At 42.5% G+C, this 18,881-nt stretch overlaps 2 protein-coding genes across 6 annotated transcripts in view; both read left to right on the top strand.

Annotated features, from left to right (window-relative positions):
* The window catches only part of plch1 (phospholipase C, eta 1), a 39,341-nt gene extending 26,731 nt beyond the window's left edge, over window positions 1–12,610 (top strand). For 2 of the 5 annotated variants that reach the window (XM_031573729.2, XM_031573727.2), the window contains exons 11-23: window positions 133–294; window positions 1,508–1,570; window positions 1,822–1,925; window positions 2,732–2,829; window positions 3,050–3,229; window positions 3,751–3,858; window positions 4,161–4,285; window positions 4,656–4,740; window positions 5,033–5,179; window positions 5,394–5,473; window positions 5,634–5,693; window positions 8,226–8,586; window positions 9,346–12,610. In XM_031573729.2, the coding sequence (XP_031429589.1) occupies window positions 133–294; window positions 1,508–1,570; window positions 1,822–1,925; window positions 2,732–2,829; window positions 3,050–3,229; window positions 3,751–3,858; window positions 4,161–4,285; window positions 4,656–4,740; window positions 5,033–5,179; window positions 5,394–5,473; window positions 5,634–5,693; window positions 8,226–8,586; window positions 9,346–11,738 (3,966 nt within the window). In that variant the 3' untranslated portion in view covers window positions 11,739–12,610. Of the gene's footprint in view, window positions 1–132; window positions 295–1,507; window positions 1,571–1,821; window positions 1,926–2,731; window positions 2,830–3,049; window positions 3,230–3,750; window positions 3,859–4,160; window positions 4,286–4,655; window positions 4,741–5,032; window positions 5,180–5,393; window positions 5,474–5,633; window positions 5,694–8,225; window positions 8,587–8,993; window positions 9,022–9,345 lie in introns of all 5 variants that reach the window. The other 3 variants (XM_031573731.1, XM_031573732.1, XM_031573728.2) reach the window with 3 other exon arrangements.
* A 271-nt stretch (window positions 12,611–12,881) lies between these two features.
* LOC105897115 (extracellular calcium-sensing receptor-like) lies at window positions 12,882–18,859 on the top strand. Its single transcript, XM_012823995.3, has 8 exons — window positions 12,882–12,974; window positions 13,783–13,791; window positions 13,903–14,132; window positions 15,359–15,635; window positions 15,977–16,807; window positions 16,942–17,148; window positions 17,246–17,369; window positions 17,566–18,859. The coding sequence occupies exons 1-8, from the start codon at window positions 12,882–12,884 to the stop codon at window positions 18,480–18,482; spliced, it is 2,688 nt and encodes an 895-aa protein (XP_012679449.2). The 3' UTR covers window positions 18,483–18,859.
* The last annotated feature ends 22 nt before the right edge of the window (window positions 18,860–18,881 follow it).

An 18,881-nucleotide genomic window follows, 5' to 3' on the forward strand; every position in this document is an offset into this window, starting at 1 on the left:
TCTGGAGAGCTGCCAACCCAGCAATTAAAGCTCTGCTTTCCTGTCTCATTTGCCTGAGGATAGATATTGTCCTTGTTTATTTCAAGTGTAACAAAACGGCACTAATCCACGCCTCCCTCACACTCACACCAGAGCAACAGCATAATCCAACGCCAGGTGGAATCCCACATCAGGAAGAAGCTTGATTCTCTGCAGAAGGAGTCACAGATCGGGGACAAAGAGGACACAGACAGCTTCTCCATCGGGGCCCTGCTGCGTGCCACACACGAGGGACTCCACAGAAACCTCAAAAAGGTGAAGATGTACAACAGCACCACAGCAGGCAAATATACATATAAAACATATACCACATATACCACATTTAAAAACATATACCACATATACCACATATAAAACATAAACCACATATACCACAGTGCCTGCAGCATGTTCTCTTCAGCAGGTTCACCACAACTGGCTCAAAGAGCTTGTGTATTCCACAGCATAAACAGCACACGCATATGCAGTAACACAGCTGAACCAACTGAACCATTTACTCACGATACCCAAGGATATACACCAGACACACATTCGCTCAAGTCAGGAATCAGCATCCACATGGAGCATGGCCCCAATATATTATGTGAAAAAAAGTTAAAATGATGTGTAACTTTGGGAAGAGTATGAGAGGTCATGAGCTCAAAACTACTCCTACTTCAATTTCTGTTTAAGTACATTATTTATATCAGTTTTTCACTACTTTCTTCTTTCTGTGGCTACTTTTTTATTGATGGTTTTCAGGATAACTCTTTGAACTCCTGACTACAGTCAAGAAAATCTAGAATCTATGAATGTTTCATTTGTTCTGCCTGTGTAAAAACCCTATTGTTTGAGTTCTTCAGCTTCACAGATTCCTTGAATCATCTTGATTCCACACACACACACACATAAAACAGAGAGAGAGAGAGGGAGAGAGGGAAAGAGGGAGGGAGGGAGGGAGGTAGAGAGAGAGATAGAGAGAGAGAGAGAGAGAGAGAGAGAGAGAGAGAGAGAGAGAGAAAGTTAAAAGGACAGTGAGAAATCTAGAAAACAAATGTGGGGGACACGTATGGACACCCTTGGGTTGGTTGGCATAAAGTGAGAGCAGTGAATGAGTGGGCTGTGGGATATTCAGGCTTTCGCTTTCCAGCCTGATTCCAGTGGATTCCAGTGATTCAAGTCCTTGTAGCTCCCTCTGTCAAAATGCAGAGGGAGGGTCTCCCTTTGTTCCCTCCTCTCCTCATGAAGACTGTGCCGGGTTATCCTCATATGAAACTCCAGTGTAGCTATTCAGTCCTCCTGAAATTGGTTTGGATACCAGCACTCGCCATAAGAATAAATGCAGAGAATTGAATGTGAATGAATCGAAAAAACTGTTGCAGATTAAAGTTATCAGCCTACATTACAAATTACATTACATTACATTACATTACAAATGCGTTACCTTTTTTGTTGTTTTTAACCTTCTGCACTAACATTCTTAATCCAGAACTCCAAAGAAACCCTGAAGAAATCCCAGAGTCGGTCTTTCATTGGCAACCTCAAACACAAGGTGGGCAAAAGTACCGCTCAAATGTCGAAATACTTACATCTTCTCCCTTGTGGCAACATATTTACCGATATGAAAAATGTTATATTTTTAATTGTTCATGTTTTCATTATGATTATACATCAATTATGATTATGCATTATACAATTTATATGATCTAGCTTATATACGTCTAGGCATTTAACACACAGGACGTACTTTGCACAGTAATGGCTGTGTTAGTTGAGACATAAGCTTTGTTTTTTATTTCTCAGAGAAATTCCAAGTCCAGGATGAAGTGTCAGAGTGTGGATGTGGACACAGATGATGAAGAGAATGAGGAGGTCTACGGAAAGGAGTTAGTTGGCGTGCCTTACAGGTGATGAGCGTGGTGATGGTGGTATTGTTTTGGATTGATTGATTATTCTATAAGCAGGACAAGAAGAGAACAGCCAGTGGCACTGGAATTGTATCCACCGTTGAACCCAAAAGGCCATCGTCACGTTTGAATTCTGTCTCGCTCAAGCGTATGAGGTCAGGAGAAGCCAAACGTGAAACAGGCCAAATGACCACATTAATTCCTAAGCCACCGCCACCTCATTTGGTATATATTTTAATATGATGTGACATGACATCATGTGACTTTAGGGTTGGCCAGATGCCATTAAACAGAGGGAATTCAAAGGCATATGCCCTTCTCTGTTACAAGAGGCAATAAAGATGAAATGGTGATCTGAAAGCATGAAGGAAAGGGACGTGGCACACCGATGAAGACTATCTGTGACACGACCATGGCTAATGGACGCCATTGGGCCTGTGGGATGTCATTAGATCAATGAGTAACTGTTGATGTGGTAAAAGTCAGAATCTAAGTCTACATCAATGAATTTAATAAGCAGTTTCATCTGGATCTAACACTCATGCTGTTGTGCGAGTCAAATAACTGTCTGAATTTGAAAGCACCAGATGACAAGAGAATGCTTGTAGGCCAAGGTTTCTTTCTGACTACCGGGCTCAATACTACTACTGTATCTCAGACACCAAGATAATTAATGAAGGTTTTGTCTGTTTTTATTCTCATCATCAGTGGGTATATATTTGTGTATGGCCACAGGGGTGTGTGCTCATCTGATTCATTACGGCCTGTGTGCCTTAATGTCTCTTTTTGTGTGTGTCTTAATGTAGAGGTGGCCGGCGGAGGAGGACTATAAAGCTGAGTAGAGATCTGTCTACTCTGGTGGGACTCACCAACACTCTGGCCGCACAACAAGCTCTGGATGAGGGTAGGACTCTGCCCTAGGATACCCAATATTCCTGTTTACTCACATTAATCTATTTGATTCAGAGCGATTAAGAAAATATGGATTATACTGGTACAATTGCAATACCACTAACACTCTGATTTGGACAAAATAACAATCCAAATGCAAAGGTGAATTCAATTTGATCTAAGTCTTACTTGTCTTTTATTGTCTGTATTTTGGTTGGTGCTGTGTCTGTTAGGTGCCCCAGGGAATGTGCTGTCATTCAGTGAGACAAGGGCACAGCAGCTGGTCCACCACCGAGCGGAAGAGTTCCTCCGTCTGAACCACCAGCAGCTCTCTCGCATCTATCCATCTGCCTACCGTATCGACTCCAGCAACTTCAACCCGCAGGCCTACTGGAATGTGGGCTGCCAGCTAGGTGAGAGACTGCTGAACTGTGGACACTGATAGACAAACACACATACATGCACGCACACAAGACACACTTTGTAAGTCGCAGCACAAATGGGACACGTCAACTTTCAATTATCACACTAACTGTAGACTGATCAGTGTGTGTTCCCAGTGACAGCTGCTGACCCACTGACCTTATCATGGTGTGTCATTGTGGGGTCCCCTCTGCACGGCCATATGCTCTCCCAGACACCATCTGGACTGCACTGTACCGCCCTATATGCACGTTCACATCATCACCCGACCAAATCACACCCATGAGGATGGGCTCTTCTATGCTTATCTCTCACGCCATTGTTTATTGTGCTTACACAGTGCCCTTCAGTTAGTTATTTGACACAAAATCTCTGTTTACCTCTGTTTGGCTTGTTAATAATATTATTCTAAAACTGTTTTTTGTAATGTTTTTGTCATATATTTATGTACATAACTCAGAGAGGAAATAATTACCTCCATATGGTTGTCTTGTCTCTTCCTGTAATTCAGTGGCTCTGAACTACCAGACAGAAGGTCGTATGATGCAGTTAAACCGAGCCAAGTTCATGGTGAATGGTGGCAGTGGCTATGTGCTGAAACCTCCACCAATGTGCAAAGGTGAGTTCAACAAGGAGTTGAAGAAAAAAACATTGTGCACAATGCTGTCAGTCACACTGCATAAAAGTGGCAGGTAAATTATGTGTGCAGGCACAGATACTATGAAGATACATAGTTCCCATAATTACTGATTAAATAAAGGTGTACAACAGGAATACTCCACCTAACCCTGTACATAAAATAAATTGTAAAACGTAATGGAGTGAGCAGTGAGTGTATTTGTTGGTTTTCGTTGATAAATACATAATTGGATTGAAGTGAACCTTGTAAAGGACAGCCATGCTTCTCTTTCTGTGTCCCAGGATCCTTCAGTCCATTTTCTAATGATCCACTTCCAGCATATCCCAAAAAGCAACTATTGCTTAAGATCATTAGCGGACAACAGCTCCCCAAGCCACCTGACTCCATGATGGGGGACCGGGGAGAGGTGGGTCTCCTTTGGCACCGTACAATACCTCCCTACCGTACAATACCTCCCTACCGTACAATACCTCCCTACCTTACAATACCTCCCTAACTTACAATACCTCCCTACCTTACATAGCTTCTCCCTAACTGACATAGCCCTTCATTACCTCCTAGTGAGAACGACACAAAATAGACTCCTGGAATTGAGCGTATTGATCCTAGTTGTTTATGATGAGATGAGCTGACTAGCCTTTATCAAGAGCTTCCAGTGAAGGAATAGATTATACCACATGAATTTGTGTCTTGTATCTGGCTCTCTCTGCATCGATCCTCCTACTTGACCTTTAGGATCTGTGTCCCTGCTTTTATCACTCTGTCTGTCCTCTCAGATCATTGACCCTTTTGTGGAGGTGGAGATCATTGGTCTTCCAGTGGATTGCTGTAAAGAGCAGACACGTGTGGTGGATGATAATGGTAGGAGTGTTTGGAACCTTGTGGGTGTCTGTGTGTGGAGCAGATGTTTTTTGTACTCTGGCAATTGTTATTACATAACATAAATTATTATATATTACATAACATAAATGATATCCTTTATAAATGCATAAATGAACATTATGAATAAATTATAAATTATTACATTAGATGAAATTAATATTATTATGATTTTTGTCCGTGTTGTTTTGTTGATTACTATTATGACCCCGCCAGTAGTTCTCCTGGTTTTTACGTCAGCAGATCAGAAAAGTAACCATAGCTTGTTTTAAAGGGTTTAACCCAGTATGGGAGGAGACTCTGTCCTTTACTCTACACATGCCAGAGATGGCATTGGTGCGATTCCTTGTCTGGGACCACGACCCAATTGGACGAGACTTTGTCGGTCAGAGAACCGTGGCATTCAGCAGCCTTATGCCAGGTAATTAAAGAGTTTTCTAAATTTGGTCAGCAAGATGAACGGTTCATGATTGTAGCACAGGGAAGGAGGGAGCGAGATGTAATGAAAATAATCTATTTATCCATGTTTGTTTTACTTGAGTTGATGGATGTGAATGCTTGAAACTTTCACTGAATAAGTACATCTTCTGTTCTGCTTGTCTTTTCTCCTTACATTTGTTTTTTCTCTCTGGTAGGTTACAGACATGTTTACCTGGACGGTCTGACAGAAGCATCCATCTTTGTCCATATCACAGTGCATGATGTTTACGGAAAGGTAAGAGTGACCTCAGGACTCCAACCCTTTTTTACCAGCTACTTGTTGAGATTATTTCTTTTTCTGAGTGGATAATGACACATATACTTCTAATGAAAAGACATGACTTGATCTTAGTAGTCTAGAAATGTGTCAAATGTTATGCATCTTTACTTTCCAGTGGAGTCCCCTAGTCCTCAACCCCAGCTATACAATAATGCACTTTCTAGGAGCTAATAAGGTATTCTGGGTGTTTAGTATATTGCATGGCACAGCATGATCTGTTGTATGGACATTGCTATGTTGTGCATGTGCACAATTTGTATGCATGTGTTGTGATTGCTTTATCCAATTCTGCGGTCTTAATGCAGTGCATCTAAATACAGTGGGGAAAATAAGTATTTGAACCCCTGCCGATTTTGCAAGTTTGACCACTTGCAAAGAAATGTGTGATCTATAATTGTAATAGTAGGTGTATTTTAACAGTGAGAAACAGAATATCAACAAAAAAATCCAGAAAACTGCATTTTATAACATTTATGACTTAATTTGCATTTGATGCAGAAAATAAGTATTTGAACCCCTAGCAAAACATGACTTAGTACTTGGTGGAATAACCCTTGTTGGCAAGCACAGACGTCAGACTTTTCTTGTAGTTGGTCACCAGGTTTACACACATCTCAGGAGGGATTTTGGTCCACTCCTCTTTGCAGATCCTCTCCAAATCCTTAAGGTTGCGTTTTCAATGGGAGGGAATGAGGTTCAAGCCCAATATTCCACGTTACATGGCCCCATCCATAGTCCCCTCGATGCAGTGGAGTCGTCCTGTACCCTTGGCAGAGAAACAGCCCCAAAGCATAATGTTTCCACCTCCATGCTTGACGGTGGGGATGGTGTCATATTCAGCATTCTTCCCCCTCCAAACGCGGCAAGTCGAGTTGATGCCAAAGAGCTTGATTTTGGTCTCATCTGACCACATCCTGTCTCCCAATCCTCCTTAGAATCATTTAAGTGTTCATTGGCAAACTTCAGACGGCCCTGTACATGTGCTTCCTTGAGCAGGGGGACCTTGCGAGTGCTGCAGTACTTCAAACCATTACGGCGTAGTGTGTTGCCAATGGTTTTCTTGGTGACTGTGGTCCCAGCTGCCTTGAGATCATTCACAAGCTCCACCTGAGTAGTTCTGGGGTTATTCTGCACCTTTCGGATGATCACCGATACTGCACGAGGGGATATCTTGCATGGAGCCCCAGACCTAGAGCGATTGACAGTTGTTTGGTGTTGCTTCCATTAACGAATAATCGCACCAATAGTTGTCTGCTTCTCACCAAGCTGCTTGCCGATGGTTTTGTAACCCATTCCAGCCTTGTGCAGGTCTACAATCTTATCTCTGACGTCCTTGGTCAACTCTTTGGTCTTGCCCATGGTGGTGAGGTTGAAGGTGTGAAGTATGATTCTTTGGACAGGTTTCTTTTATACACGTCACCAGTTGAGATCAGGTGTACCTTGTTAGGCCTAATGAGGACTAATCTGTGTGCTTCTTGGGCACATAAGTGGTCATTGGGAGCCAGAATTCTTGCTGTTTGCTTGGGGGTTCAAATACTTATTTTCTGCATCAAATACAAATTAAGTCATAAATGTTATAAAATGCAGTTTTCTGGATTTGTTTGTTGATATTCTATTTCTCACTGTTAAAATACACCTACCATTACAATTATAGATCACACATTTCTTTGCAAGTGGCCAAATTTGCGAAATCGGCAGGGGTTCAAATACTTATTTTCCCCACTGTATATCCCCATTTTAGATGCAAATCTTGTCTAACATTTTATTGATTCTGACCTTGTCTGTAAATTATTCATAATGAATAATCTTTGTATCTGTGTAAAATGTTCTCTGCATCACTGAAAGTTGTATACAGGCCAAAGGGCCTACTCAGGTTATGAATGGTGTTACACTGCATATATTTTAATTTGACAACCATAGCAGACAGTTCATCTACATAAACCTTATAGATAACTCGCTTGACAGGGCTGTTTGGATTTACAAATCCAAATAACTGAATTTAACATAAAAATCTTTATGTTACATTGTGTCAATCAATTAAATATCATCTTCCTACTCCTATCTTGACTTCTATTGTAAGCTAATATATATATGGGTATATAATATCTGTGGTTACAGAATTGACATAAGAGGAACAGAATTGTCCTTAATGTATTCAAATTGCTCAGTACACAAAGAGGGTTACATAATTAATTGATTATACCCTGGTATGGTACATTGATGTTTTTGTTAAGTTGAAAGTTGAAAGTTTTGTGTGAGGTTCTAAGATAAAAATATTGAGATGAGGCAAAAATACCAGGACAATCCAGTTTGCACTGTACAGTGCACTTTTGCTGGAATGCTTATATTTGCTGAATGGATGGTGCTGCCATCTCTTGGCAGTTCATAATATGGCATAGTCAGTCTGACTCATCACTTAATAATTAGCTGTCTGCATCGGTTGTTTGTACAGCAACTACAGTGTTGTCATTTGTACAGCAACTACAGTGTTGTCATTTGTACAGAAACTACAGTGTTGTCATTGCTGGACCACTAGACCTTGTGTTTTAAGTTCGCATTCTGACTGGATCCTCTGTTATGTGTTTTTTATAGTGTTAAGCATGCATATCTGGACTGGTTATTGTGTTATATGTTCACTGACCTTTTGAAGACCTGTTCATAATTATGCCTTTCTGTCTGTTTCTACTTGTATGTGTAATTTCTGTAGAACCGTCAGCTGAAAGGCATCAGAGGCCTATTTAATAAGGGCTCAAAGGCATCAGTTGAGAACGGACTCCCCATGCGAAAGCGTTCCCTTAGCGATCACCTCTTGCGGCGCACAGCCAGCGCCCCTGCCAAGGGCCGAAGGAAGACCAAAATGGCTCTCGCTGAGGCTGCAGAGGACCGGAAGAATAGCACCGGCGAAGCTTTACAAGCGCAGGAAGTGGCGTTGGACCGTCGTACCAGTCCTCGAGCTCCTCTCCAACACAGGCCAGTCTCCATGCCCTTGGAAAAGCTGCTGCAGGGCCAGCTCAGCCTGGCGTCCCCAGACCAGGGGAAGCCTGACCCAATCACAGACACTCTCATCGGTGAGTCTCACTCCTACACAAATTTCTGCCCAGACTCACCAAAGAACATTGTAATCAAAGTATGTCTGAATTAAGTTACGTATTTGGTCATTTGGAGACTTATTCATTTTGATGGTAGTGAGTTGAACGCAGTATGTCAGTAGATTGGGATGATTTTTTGTATCAGAGAGTTCTTTTCCACAGTAAGGATCACCCAGACAATTTATTCACACACAAAATATTTGAGCTTGTGTCAGAGCAAAGTAAGATTCAAGAGTATCTTCTGATTTTATTTCAACTCTTTAGTTACAGTATTTATATGTAACCGTCCCTGTGAGAAAGAGAGACTGACAGGTTTACACCTTTCTTCCTTAACACCTTAACTTGCTTTTGTCTTGTTCTGTCTCTACTGTTGTGCTTCTCTATAGTAGAAAACTGACTAGGATACCCTGGCAGGTAAACCAAATGCCTTACTAAGGTTGTCTCATCCAAAACATTTCAATATTACATCACTCCACTGATGTAATTTTTATTTCTAAAAAGAAATAGAAAATATCTTTCTAGCCAAAGATGTCATCTGGTCACATCTTTCAAAATCTGTTTTATAAATTCGATGTCAAAAATTTCATTCTCAAATCCCTCCACTCACAGTCTGACTTGGTGGTACATCACATTTGTCCTTGTGTTGCGGTTGGCGTGTGTCAGCATTGGTGTTCCATCCCTCATGAGATTCTGTTGCAATCGCTGACATAATCCTTTTCTCTCTAATGTCTTCCACAGATCTGGTCCACTTTGCACGCCCCAGGTCCATCTCAGTGGACCTCCTCATTGAAACCACACCCTCATATAATTCTGACGACCATTCCTCCTCTGTTGGCAAGATCCCAGGAGCAGATGAGATGAGTAATACTGCCTATCTGGTAATTGGAGAAGGAGAGAAAAATGTAGATGATCCCAACACAGCCCCTTCTTCACTGGACCGTGTCAGTCACAAGCCCAATGCTAAGGAAGTGCCAACTCCATGCTGCTCTTCGCCTGCACCAGGCAGCAGTTCAGCATCCCAGGTTTCAAGCCCAGTACATCACAAAACATCTCTTTCTTCGCCTTCACCTCTTGCAGTGGACCAGTATGATCAGCAAAGTCAGCTATCTCTTCAGGACAGTACCATCTCAAGGCTTATTGATGCTGTTTCCCTGGGCAATGAGTACGACACTTGTGGGTCAATATCGGCCTTGATTGGTCAGTTTGAACTCACAATGGAACATGGGACCCCTAAAACAGAATCAGGACAATCAATCTATGGCCCCTCTCTCTACAGTGTAACTCCAAACTCACATAGAATATCCCACAAACACAATAAAAGTAACACTATCAAAACCACAGATGCTTCAAGCAGTCCTCTCAAAGCTATCCCAAACTCACAAAAACATGCTTCCCCTAAGAAAGTCCTCCGGAACACTAGTAGTCCATCCACAGTTCCATTCTATTCTGAGCCTTTACTTCTCTCAAGTCCAGAGACCACAGAACCTGCAGTGTACACCATTCTTGATGAGGAAGTGCTGTCCCCGGTTTCTCTAAGTAACCAAAGGGATGAGTCCTTTGGTGTTGAGAAGAACTTCCGAAAGAATGCACATGGTTGCACCTTGGATTCTTTCCCTTCTAAACAGGAAATCGGTGTGAATCTTGAAGACACTGATTGCTGGGGGGAAAACAGGGAGGATGGCCAAAGAGGCCAGTATACCACTAAGAGATCAGTGCATGCCTGGCAAGCAAATGGCTACACCACCTCAGCCAGCACCGGTCCAAACCCTGACCACTTCGTCTTCTGTCATGAGTCAGCAGGTAGTAGTCTAATGGAGGTAGAGCTCAATGTCGATGAAGATCCGCTGGAGACCACACAGTTCTCTCCACGACATGGTTATGGTTGGAATGGCCGGGGGCTTAATAATACCATATCTGCTGGCATACACAATGCACATTACACTTCCTCTCTGCATGACAGACTCTCAAATGAGCCCTCACCTCTTCACCAGCCCACCCTACAGCCCCCTCCTTCACACAGACATGCTGGTCAGCCATTCCAGTTAGACCAGCGTCAAAGTTTTTCTAATCTGTGCCAAGATCGGTACCAAATCAGCAATGCAAGGACTGACCCCAATCACCACAATATCAATGATAGGACCTTATCGGGGAGGCATTGGAGGGACACTTACAGTGGATATACGACTAATGGAAGACAGGGAATGCCACAAAAAACAGATGATCATGATGAGAGAGCCGGACACTTTCATAATGGAAACCTCTCTGAATATCTGTCTGAGCCCCAAAGGCACAACTCCACCATGGGCAGGGACCTGTATTCGCCAATCTCAGACTGTGATGTTCCCTACAATTACACTGAGAATGGCTTTGTCTCAACCAAATATTCTCAGCACACCCAGGCAGCGCCCCCCCACATGGAGCATAGTTTAGCTGCACCAGGAGTAACTAAAGGCCCGAGCCCTTGCAAGTCCAAGAGTCTGGGAGACCTGACGTCTGATGACATCTCCTGCAACTTCCAAAGCAAGTACCAAGTTATCAGCCGCAGCTTCATCACTTCATCCCGAGACAACAGGAGAATGGCCAGCCTAAACCAGCGACCTCAATCTGCAGACCCCTTGACAGAGCAGCTACGCAAGCTAGTGACCTTAGAGCAAGAAGAGCTGCCCCAGTCGTCCCTCTCCAATCAGATCCCACCCAAGCCCTTGCCAACATCCCTGCCCTCTCTGAATCCTTTCCCTGTCAGCTCAGCGGAGGCTGCGGATGATCTTGAGGATCCCCCGCCTCTTCTGACCCGTCGGCTGTCCTCTCGCAGTCAGAGCCGAGTGCGGCACATCGCCAGCCGCGCCCGCGAGAAGCAGGAGGCACTGAAATCCCGAACTGCTGCCAACAGCAACCGAGTAGTTCTGCGACACAAGTCACCCAGCTCACAAAATCCTCTGCCTAACAGGCACTCCACTGGCTCCTACATTGCGGGGTATCTCGAGCAACTGGAGGACCGAGGTTTGCCTGAGGGGGCCTGTACTAGTCTCCGATACAGTTATGGTGATCATTACTACACAGATGACTCAGCGCTCCTCTCTGATTCCTGTCTTCCTTCAGAACCTGAGGTCTACTTCCTGCTCAGACTATGATTTTGTCTGTAACTCTGTGTATTATGTGCCCGCTCCACCTCCTGCTCATACTTATACTTACTTATACGCTCTCGATGAGGGTTGTCAGCTGTTAAGTAAGACAGCATGTTGTAAATATACCTGTTTTTATGTGTGAAAAGTCCTGTCCTCTTGTCCTACTGTGAGGCTTATGTTTTATTGACCCACAACTGATGAAACTACTTCACAATCTGTACTGCTTGTTACGCTTGATGTGACCTTACTCAGAATAATTGCTTTGATTTTGAGTCAAAGGTAATATGGTGAGCAGTATGGTCTTTGTCCTTTGATATTTCTCTTTGTCCTTTGAAAATGTGTATGTGTGTAATTATAAATTTGGCTCTTATTTTAAAAGAGCTGTACAGTCTTCCTATGTCTTTTGTTCTGTTTGTACATACAGATGTTGATTATCTGGTTTTATTTAAGGCACCATGAATCTTCCTGTTTTTGACTTTGTTGACTATGTTAGTAAGTAATGCATGTTCACTGTGGACTTGTCAAGCATGACTATGCACTGACTTTTAGATGTTTTCATGCTTTTGCACAGATTTAATTTTTTAACGTACTGGATGCAATACATAGACATGCTTGCTCTCTTTTAGTTATGAGTTCAATAATGGCAACAAAACAAATAAAACATTTAAACTTTTATTTTTCTAATTGCTTTGATACCAAAAGCAAAACCCAACCTTGTGTGTCTTTTATTTGTTATTTTTAAAAAGAAAACATTTCAAGCTTAACTAACATGCTAAGATTGTTTTGGTGTAGAGGTACTGAAATCTAATATTTGTATTTGCACCCAGTGGAAAACTGAGCTTTTTCCTACCAATGCAATAAAATTCTGAAAAATTTGATTGTGCATCCCCTCCTCCATCAGAGAAGTTTAGATTGTATCTTTTTTTCAGTGATGACAACACATCAGTTATTCCCACCTTTTTTTTAACCAAATGTGTTTACTTCAATGACTAACTGCCCAATCTATGTAACTCAGGCTAATCACTGTCCCCATGCAGCATCAGTCATCCGCACATTCATCGCTAAATGTTGGGCAATTATTGCTAACAGTTCATCTCTTGAGAGAGAGAAAAACAAATATGGCAAGACGCAGGGAACCGCTAGATCCTCATGGCCATGGATTACATCACCAAGTGGCCCACAACATTTGCCATCCCAGATCAGAGTGCCACTTCCAGTTCCAGTACCAGTTTGAGGCACCAGGTGAGCTGCACAGTGATCAAAGACAGAACTTTGAGGCCTCAGTGTTGGGCGAGGTCTGTCAGTAACCCCCCCTTCACCCACAAAGTGATGGACTGGTGGAGCATTTCAATCACACCCTGGCTCACCATCCTTGTCATCCAGCACCAGTGGGACTGGTCTGCCCCTGGTCCTGTGGTTGTAGGGGCACCATGTACATGTACTTTTAAAGCTGTGTGCTAAATTTGATAGCCATTATTATATTTCCAGGTCACATCCTCAATTCATTTTGGAGCAATTACTTCAGTTTTCTCAAAGGTCACACAATTTACTTTTAGCATCTTCAGTAAAATACACAGCATAAACAGTAAGGGCTTACATAGGTAGCATTCCACCCTTCAAAACACTATGGCGAACTTTTTCCAGTTAACCTGTCTGATAGCTCTCAAGAATGAGTTGAGGTTAGTGATGTTTGAGCATTTGACTGGACTATCAAATCCTGTACCACTTTTGCCCCACCAAACGCTGTGGATTCTGTGATTTATGGGTATAGGTGTAAGAATACAGAATTATAAAATGTATTTCTCTTGCTGTCTTTGTCATGCTCCTTGTTGAACGTTTTAGTGGTCCAAAATAACACAGCCATATGACCTAATGACAACTGCAAACCTTCACCCAACCTCTCTCAGATTAGCATCCCAGTGGGAGCAGTAGTGAACCGCACACTCATTGCTAAATGTTGGACAATTATCCCTAACTGCTTGCCTTCTGGGAAGAGTAATTGGAAACAACTCTCTGCTCTGTAATTCTTGTTTTTCTCACGTCCTCTCAGGACCGTGTGGTCTGAACAAATACCCATACTAACAGCACTCACACACACAGAAGGGGAGGCTGGCACTGAGTCAGAAGAGCTTCACCCATGCCCAGCTCCTCATCAACCCTTTTGCTGCAGGCTTCTGCCATACTGCTGCTTCTGCTCTGGCTGCCTGGAGAAGCAGTGGTGGCTGAGATGGCAGAGCAGCAGCAGAGCTGTTCACGCTGGGACCAACCTGAGGGGGTCGATGACCGTGGCATCTCTCAGGATGGAGATGTGGTCATTGGAGGGCTCTTTGTGGTGCATAACCAACCACCTACTCCAGACCTGAGCTTTATTAGGAAGCCTGGTCTAAAACATTGCTTTGGGTGAGTCTCTCTCTCTCTCTCTCTCTCTCTCTCTCTCTCTAAAATACACTCTTTTTTAATCCATGTTATTGTCACCTCATTGGGTATTTGAAGACGAGAAGACGTGTGATTGCAGATTTGCATTAGTGTGTGAACAAACCTAAAATCAATTTGAAAGTCTGAGATGAAACGTAATCTTTGATTCATAAAATGTATGTTTCACAATATCAACAATAAGCTTGTTATCACGTGTTTGCTCTTTTTTCCAGACATCACATGCAACCCTGTCACTAAATCTCTAATTCTTTGTAATGAATAATGTAAAATAATGTAAGAAACTATGTTTTTTTCTTGTTGTTTTACAAGACTGTATTTTGGTAGTCATTTGAGAGTTTAAAATGAAGTCATACAACATATGACAAAGTATGCCATCTGTGCCCTCTTTGTCTAAACTGTTTAACTGACCTTTTAACTAATGGGTGGGTTCTGGTTGATATTTATCAAATATCTCCTCTTTGTCGTCGTCCCCTTTTCAAGGGAAAATGTCAGAAATGTTTTGAAGGGAACTATCCTGTGCCATCTTATATTTGATACACATGGGGCAAATGGAGAAGGCAGTCACCCCACCAGCCTTGAAACCTAATCTCCAGGGCAATAATGCAGAATCCCTCATTTTTATATTTACTGAGCTATTTATTATTATTCAGTAAAGGTTTTGGGTGACAAACACTGGGCAATCTTGAGCATATAGTTCAATAATTCATTATGTGCATAATGTGTCCTGAATTACTACATTTCTAAATCTCATCACATATTTTTTGGAATAACTGCACATCAGGTACATTTGTAAAATGTCAACATTTTCAGTTCCAGTTTTAACATTTATATTGGTGTTCTAATGGATAATTAGATTAAATATTGAAATGGCCAGTCTTCACTATTTAAAATGGAATTTAGGACTGTTCTATATTGACATGTGTAACAAACCCAACATTGGCCATTGTAAATAATGAGGAATCTGTAGTGTGTTTTGTTTAGCAAGTGAATGAAGCTGATTCCTGATTCCAATGTATTTAACTAAGAAACTATAGGAACCCTCAAAACACGTTTATTTGACTGATCTTGTTCATGATGCGGGCATCAGTGACTAATTTGTTTATATTGTGAAGCATCAGACATGTCTCCAGTATTGCCTAATATTAGTATTAGTAGCAACCCTAATGATAATTTTGTGTCTCACATGTCAGTTTTCAGAAGCAACCTTACCGCTGGGCCCATGCTATGGTATTTGCTGTTGAGGAGATAAACAGAAATCCCTACCTCCTCCCAGGAGTGCGACTTGGCTACCAAATCTTAGACAACTGTAGCCAATACCCCTGGTCATTACGAGCAGTAATGTCTTTGATCAGCGGAGGGAATCATTCCTGTAAGTCTACTGGACCTGTGCGTGTGATTATAGGGGATGCATCTTCTACTCAAACTATCATGCTGTCCAGGACCCTCAGCCCTCTGCAGGTGCCACTGGTGAGTCACTCATTCATCATATAGTGGGGAGGAATAAACAGAGAGCACAGGAAACATGATCTGATGATTTATATGTTGTATCACCATTCAAAAAGTTATTATATGGCTTTAACGAAATGTAAAGCTCCTGCATCAGTGTACTAATAAGGATTCAAATATACATACAAGTTAGACAATCAAAATACCGTGCTGTGAATGAAGTATTATTTATTACGGAGCATGTTTTATTTATGATGGTCATGTTGCAGCTGTACATTTACAATCTTTCACACAATGTGAAATGTTGTTTGTGATGTTTGATTCATATTCATTTTAACTGGTTCAAAACCTCTACTTCACAGATCAGCTATCAAGCCAGCTGTGCCTGTTTGAGTAATAGACGAGAGTTCCCCAATGTCTTCCGCACAATTCCCAGTGATGTGTATCAGGCACGCACCATGGCCGACCTTGCTCATCGTTATGGGTGGACCTGGGTGGGAGCTGTGGTGGTGAATAACGACTATGGACTACTGGCAGTGCAAGCCTTCAGAGAGAGGGCACAGGGCACAGGGATATGCCTGGCTTTTTTTGAGACGTTAAACCGTGAGACCTTGGCCCAGGACGTGGATCGGGCAGCAACTACAGTGCAGATGTCTTCTGCACGGGTGGTGCTGGTGATTGCCTGGTACACAGATGTGGAGGCACTGCTGCTGGAGCTTGCTCGCAGGAATGTGACTGGTAGACAGTTCCTGGCCAGTGAGGCCTGGAGCACCAGCTCATACCTGCTCAATAACCCTGCCCTGAGAAATATCGGCAATGGAGTGCTGGGAGTGGCCATTAGGAGTGCACCCATCCCAGGCCTAGAGGCACATTTACGCCAGCTTCGTCCCTCCCGTCACCCACGAGACGCCCTTCTGAGAGATCTTTGGAGGGAGGAGTTTGGTTGTAACCCTGACAGTGGCTCTAGCTCTGACTCCTCCTCCTTACCGCCCTGCAGTGGGACAGAGAGCCTGGAAGGGGTGCAAAGCACTTTCACAGATACAACTCATCTGCGGGTGACCTATAATGCATATTTAGCTGTGTATGCTGCCGCACATGCCTTTCACTCTCTGCTGTCATGCAGTCCAATAGAGAACACTGACATGAACAGAAGCCAACAGTGTTCCTCTGACTACAATATCAGCCCAGCTAAGGTGAATATTTCAGCCTCAATTAATTTGTTCGGATAATTTGACATAAATTATGAACACAGAATATCATATAATTATCAAAACTCACCTTGACTTGAACCGAGATGAGCTTTACTGTCAACGTGTGCTCTTTCAAGCTTTTGCAACACCTGAGTCAGGTGAACTTCACCACTCAGCTTGGGGAGAATTTCCTCTTCCATGGTGGGGACATCCCAGCAGTGTATGACCTTGTGAACTGGCAGGAAGCACCTAACGGTGTGCTGAAGTACATCACAATTGGACGTGTGGAGGGATCCCAGCTACATCTGGAAGATTCTGCCATCTGGTGGGCCACAGGATCGCAAGTAATTCCATTTAAGGCTATACCTACATTCATATTGTGATACATACTTACTGAAATAACACTGCAATAATTACACTCCACCCTTCTGGCATATGCAGGTGCCAGGGTCTGTGTGCAGTGAGTCCTGCCCTCCTGGGACTCGAAAAGCAAACCGGAAGGGGGAGCCGATCTGCTGCTTTGACTGCCTTCCTTGTGCAGACGGAGAGATCAGCAACACAACTGGTGAGGATATAAAGTTTAGAGATGTGGCATCATTAACAAAACACCTATCACAACTGTCTTCTAACCTACTCATCTAATAACTAGAATTATTTTAGAAAATGAAATAAGTCAGATTGTGCCATGAAGGGATAAGAATATATTAAATAAATGTAATAGCACTCTAAATGTAGTAAATTGTCTTGTTTGTGTCTTTTAGATTCTCTGACTTGTGAGGGCTGCCCTCTGGAGTTCTGGTCCAACAATCGGAAGAACATGTGTGTTCCTCTCACTGTGGAGTTTCTCTCTTTCAACGACACCATGGGCATCACTCTCACAACTGTTGCTGTGTCAGGTGCTGTGATGACAGCGGCTGTAGCTGTTGTCTTTCTGTACAACAGACATACACCCATTGTGAAGGCCAACAACTCTGAGCTCAGCTTCCTGCTCCTGATGTCACTCAAGCTGTGCTTCCTGTGTTCTTTGTTGTTCATTGGTCAGCCAACAGACTGGTCATGTCGCATTCAACAGGCAGCGTTTGGGATTAGTTTCGTCCTGTGCATCTCCTGCATCCTGGTCAAGACTATAGTGGTTCTGGCCGTCTTTCGGTCAGCAAGACCTGGTTCAGACTCAATGATGAAGTGGTTTGGGCCGGGTCAACAAAGAGGCAGTGTATTTCTCTTTACCTGTGTGCAAGTGGTTATATGTGTTGCATGGCTATCCCTAAGACCTCCTATGCCTCACAGGAACATTGGGCTTAAGGGGTCAAAGATCATTCTAGAATGTACACTGGGATCAGTGGAGGGGTTTGCTACATTACTTGGCTACATTGGTCTGCTGGCAGCCATTTGCTTTTTGTTGGCATTTTTTGCTAGGAAGCTTCCAGATAATTTCAATGAGGCCAAGTTCATAACCTTCAGCATGCTCATTTTCTGTGCTGTGTGGATTGCTTTCGTTCCTGCTTATGTGAGCTCACCAGGGAAGTATGCCATTGCTGTGGAGATCTTCGCAATTCTATCATCCAGTTTTGGCCTCCTCCTTTGCATATTTATTCCAAAATGTTTCATAATATTAATCCAACCACATAAAAACACCAAGAAATATCTCATGGGAAAGACTGACAAAATACAGAAATGAATACATTATTTGCCGGAAGGCATTTTCATCCATGGAATGTTCACATAAAACCCATATGTGCATTATTTTGTTTTCTTTTACAAATAATAAAATAACAATATAAGAAAAGAACACAACACCCCACAATGTAATGTCCACAATAATACATTTATAAACTGTCCTTTGTAAAAACACTTGATGTACTGTATTTATTTTATTATTTTTTTCTATCTTATGATATTTTAGAGAGTTTTTTACATACAACCTTAATTCAAAACACAAAATCGTTAATAAAACATCAAAGTATCAATGTAGTTTCCCTTTCTATCCATCTTTTTTTGTTCAAGGATATGATTAGCTAATACATGGACATTTACGTGTGCATGGTAAAATTCAACCTTCACATTAATCACACTCACT

The sequence above is a fragment of the Clupea harengus genome, chromosome 9 (genome assembly GCF_900700415.2).
Source record: "Clupea harengus chromosome 9, Ch_v2.0.2, whole genome shotgun sequence".
In the NCBI taxonomy this organism is placed as follows: Eukaryota; Metazoa; Chordata; class Actinopteri; order Clupeiformes; family Clupeidae; genus Clupea; species Clupea harengus.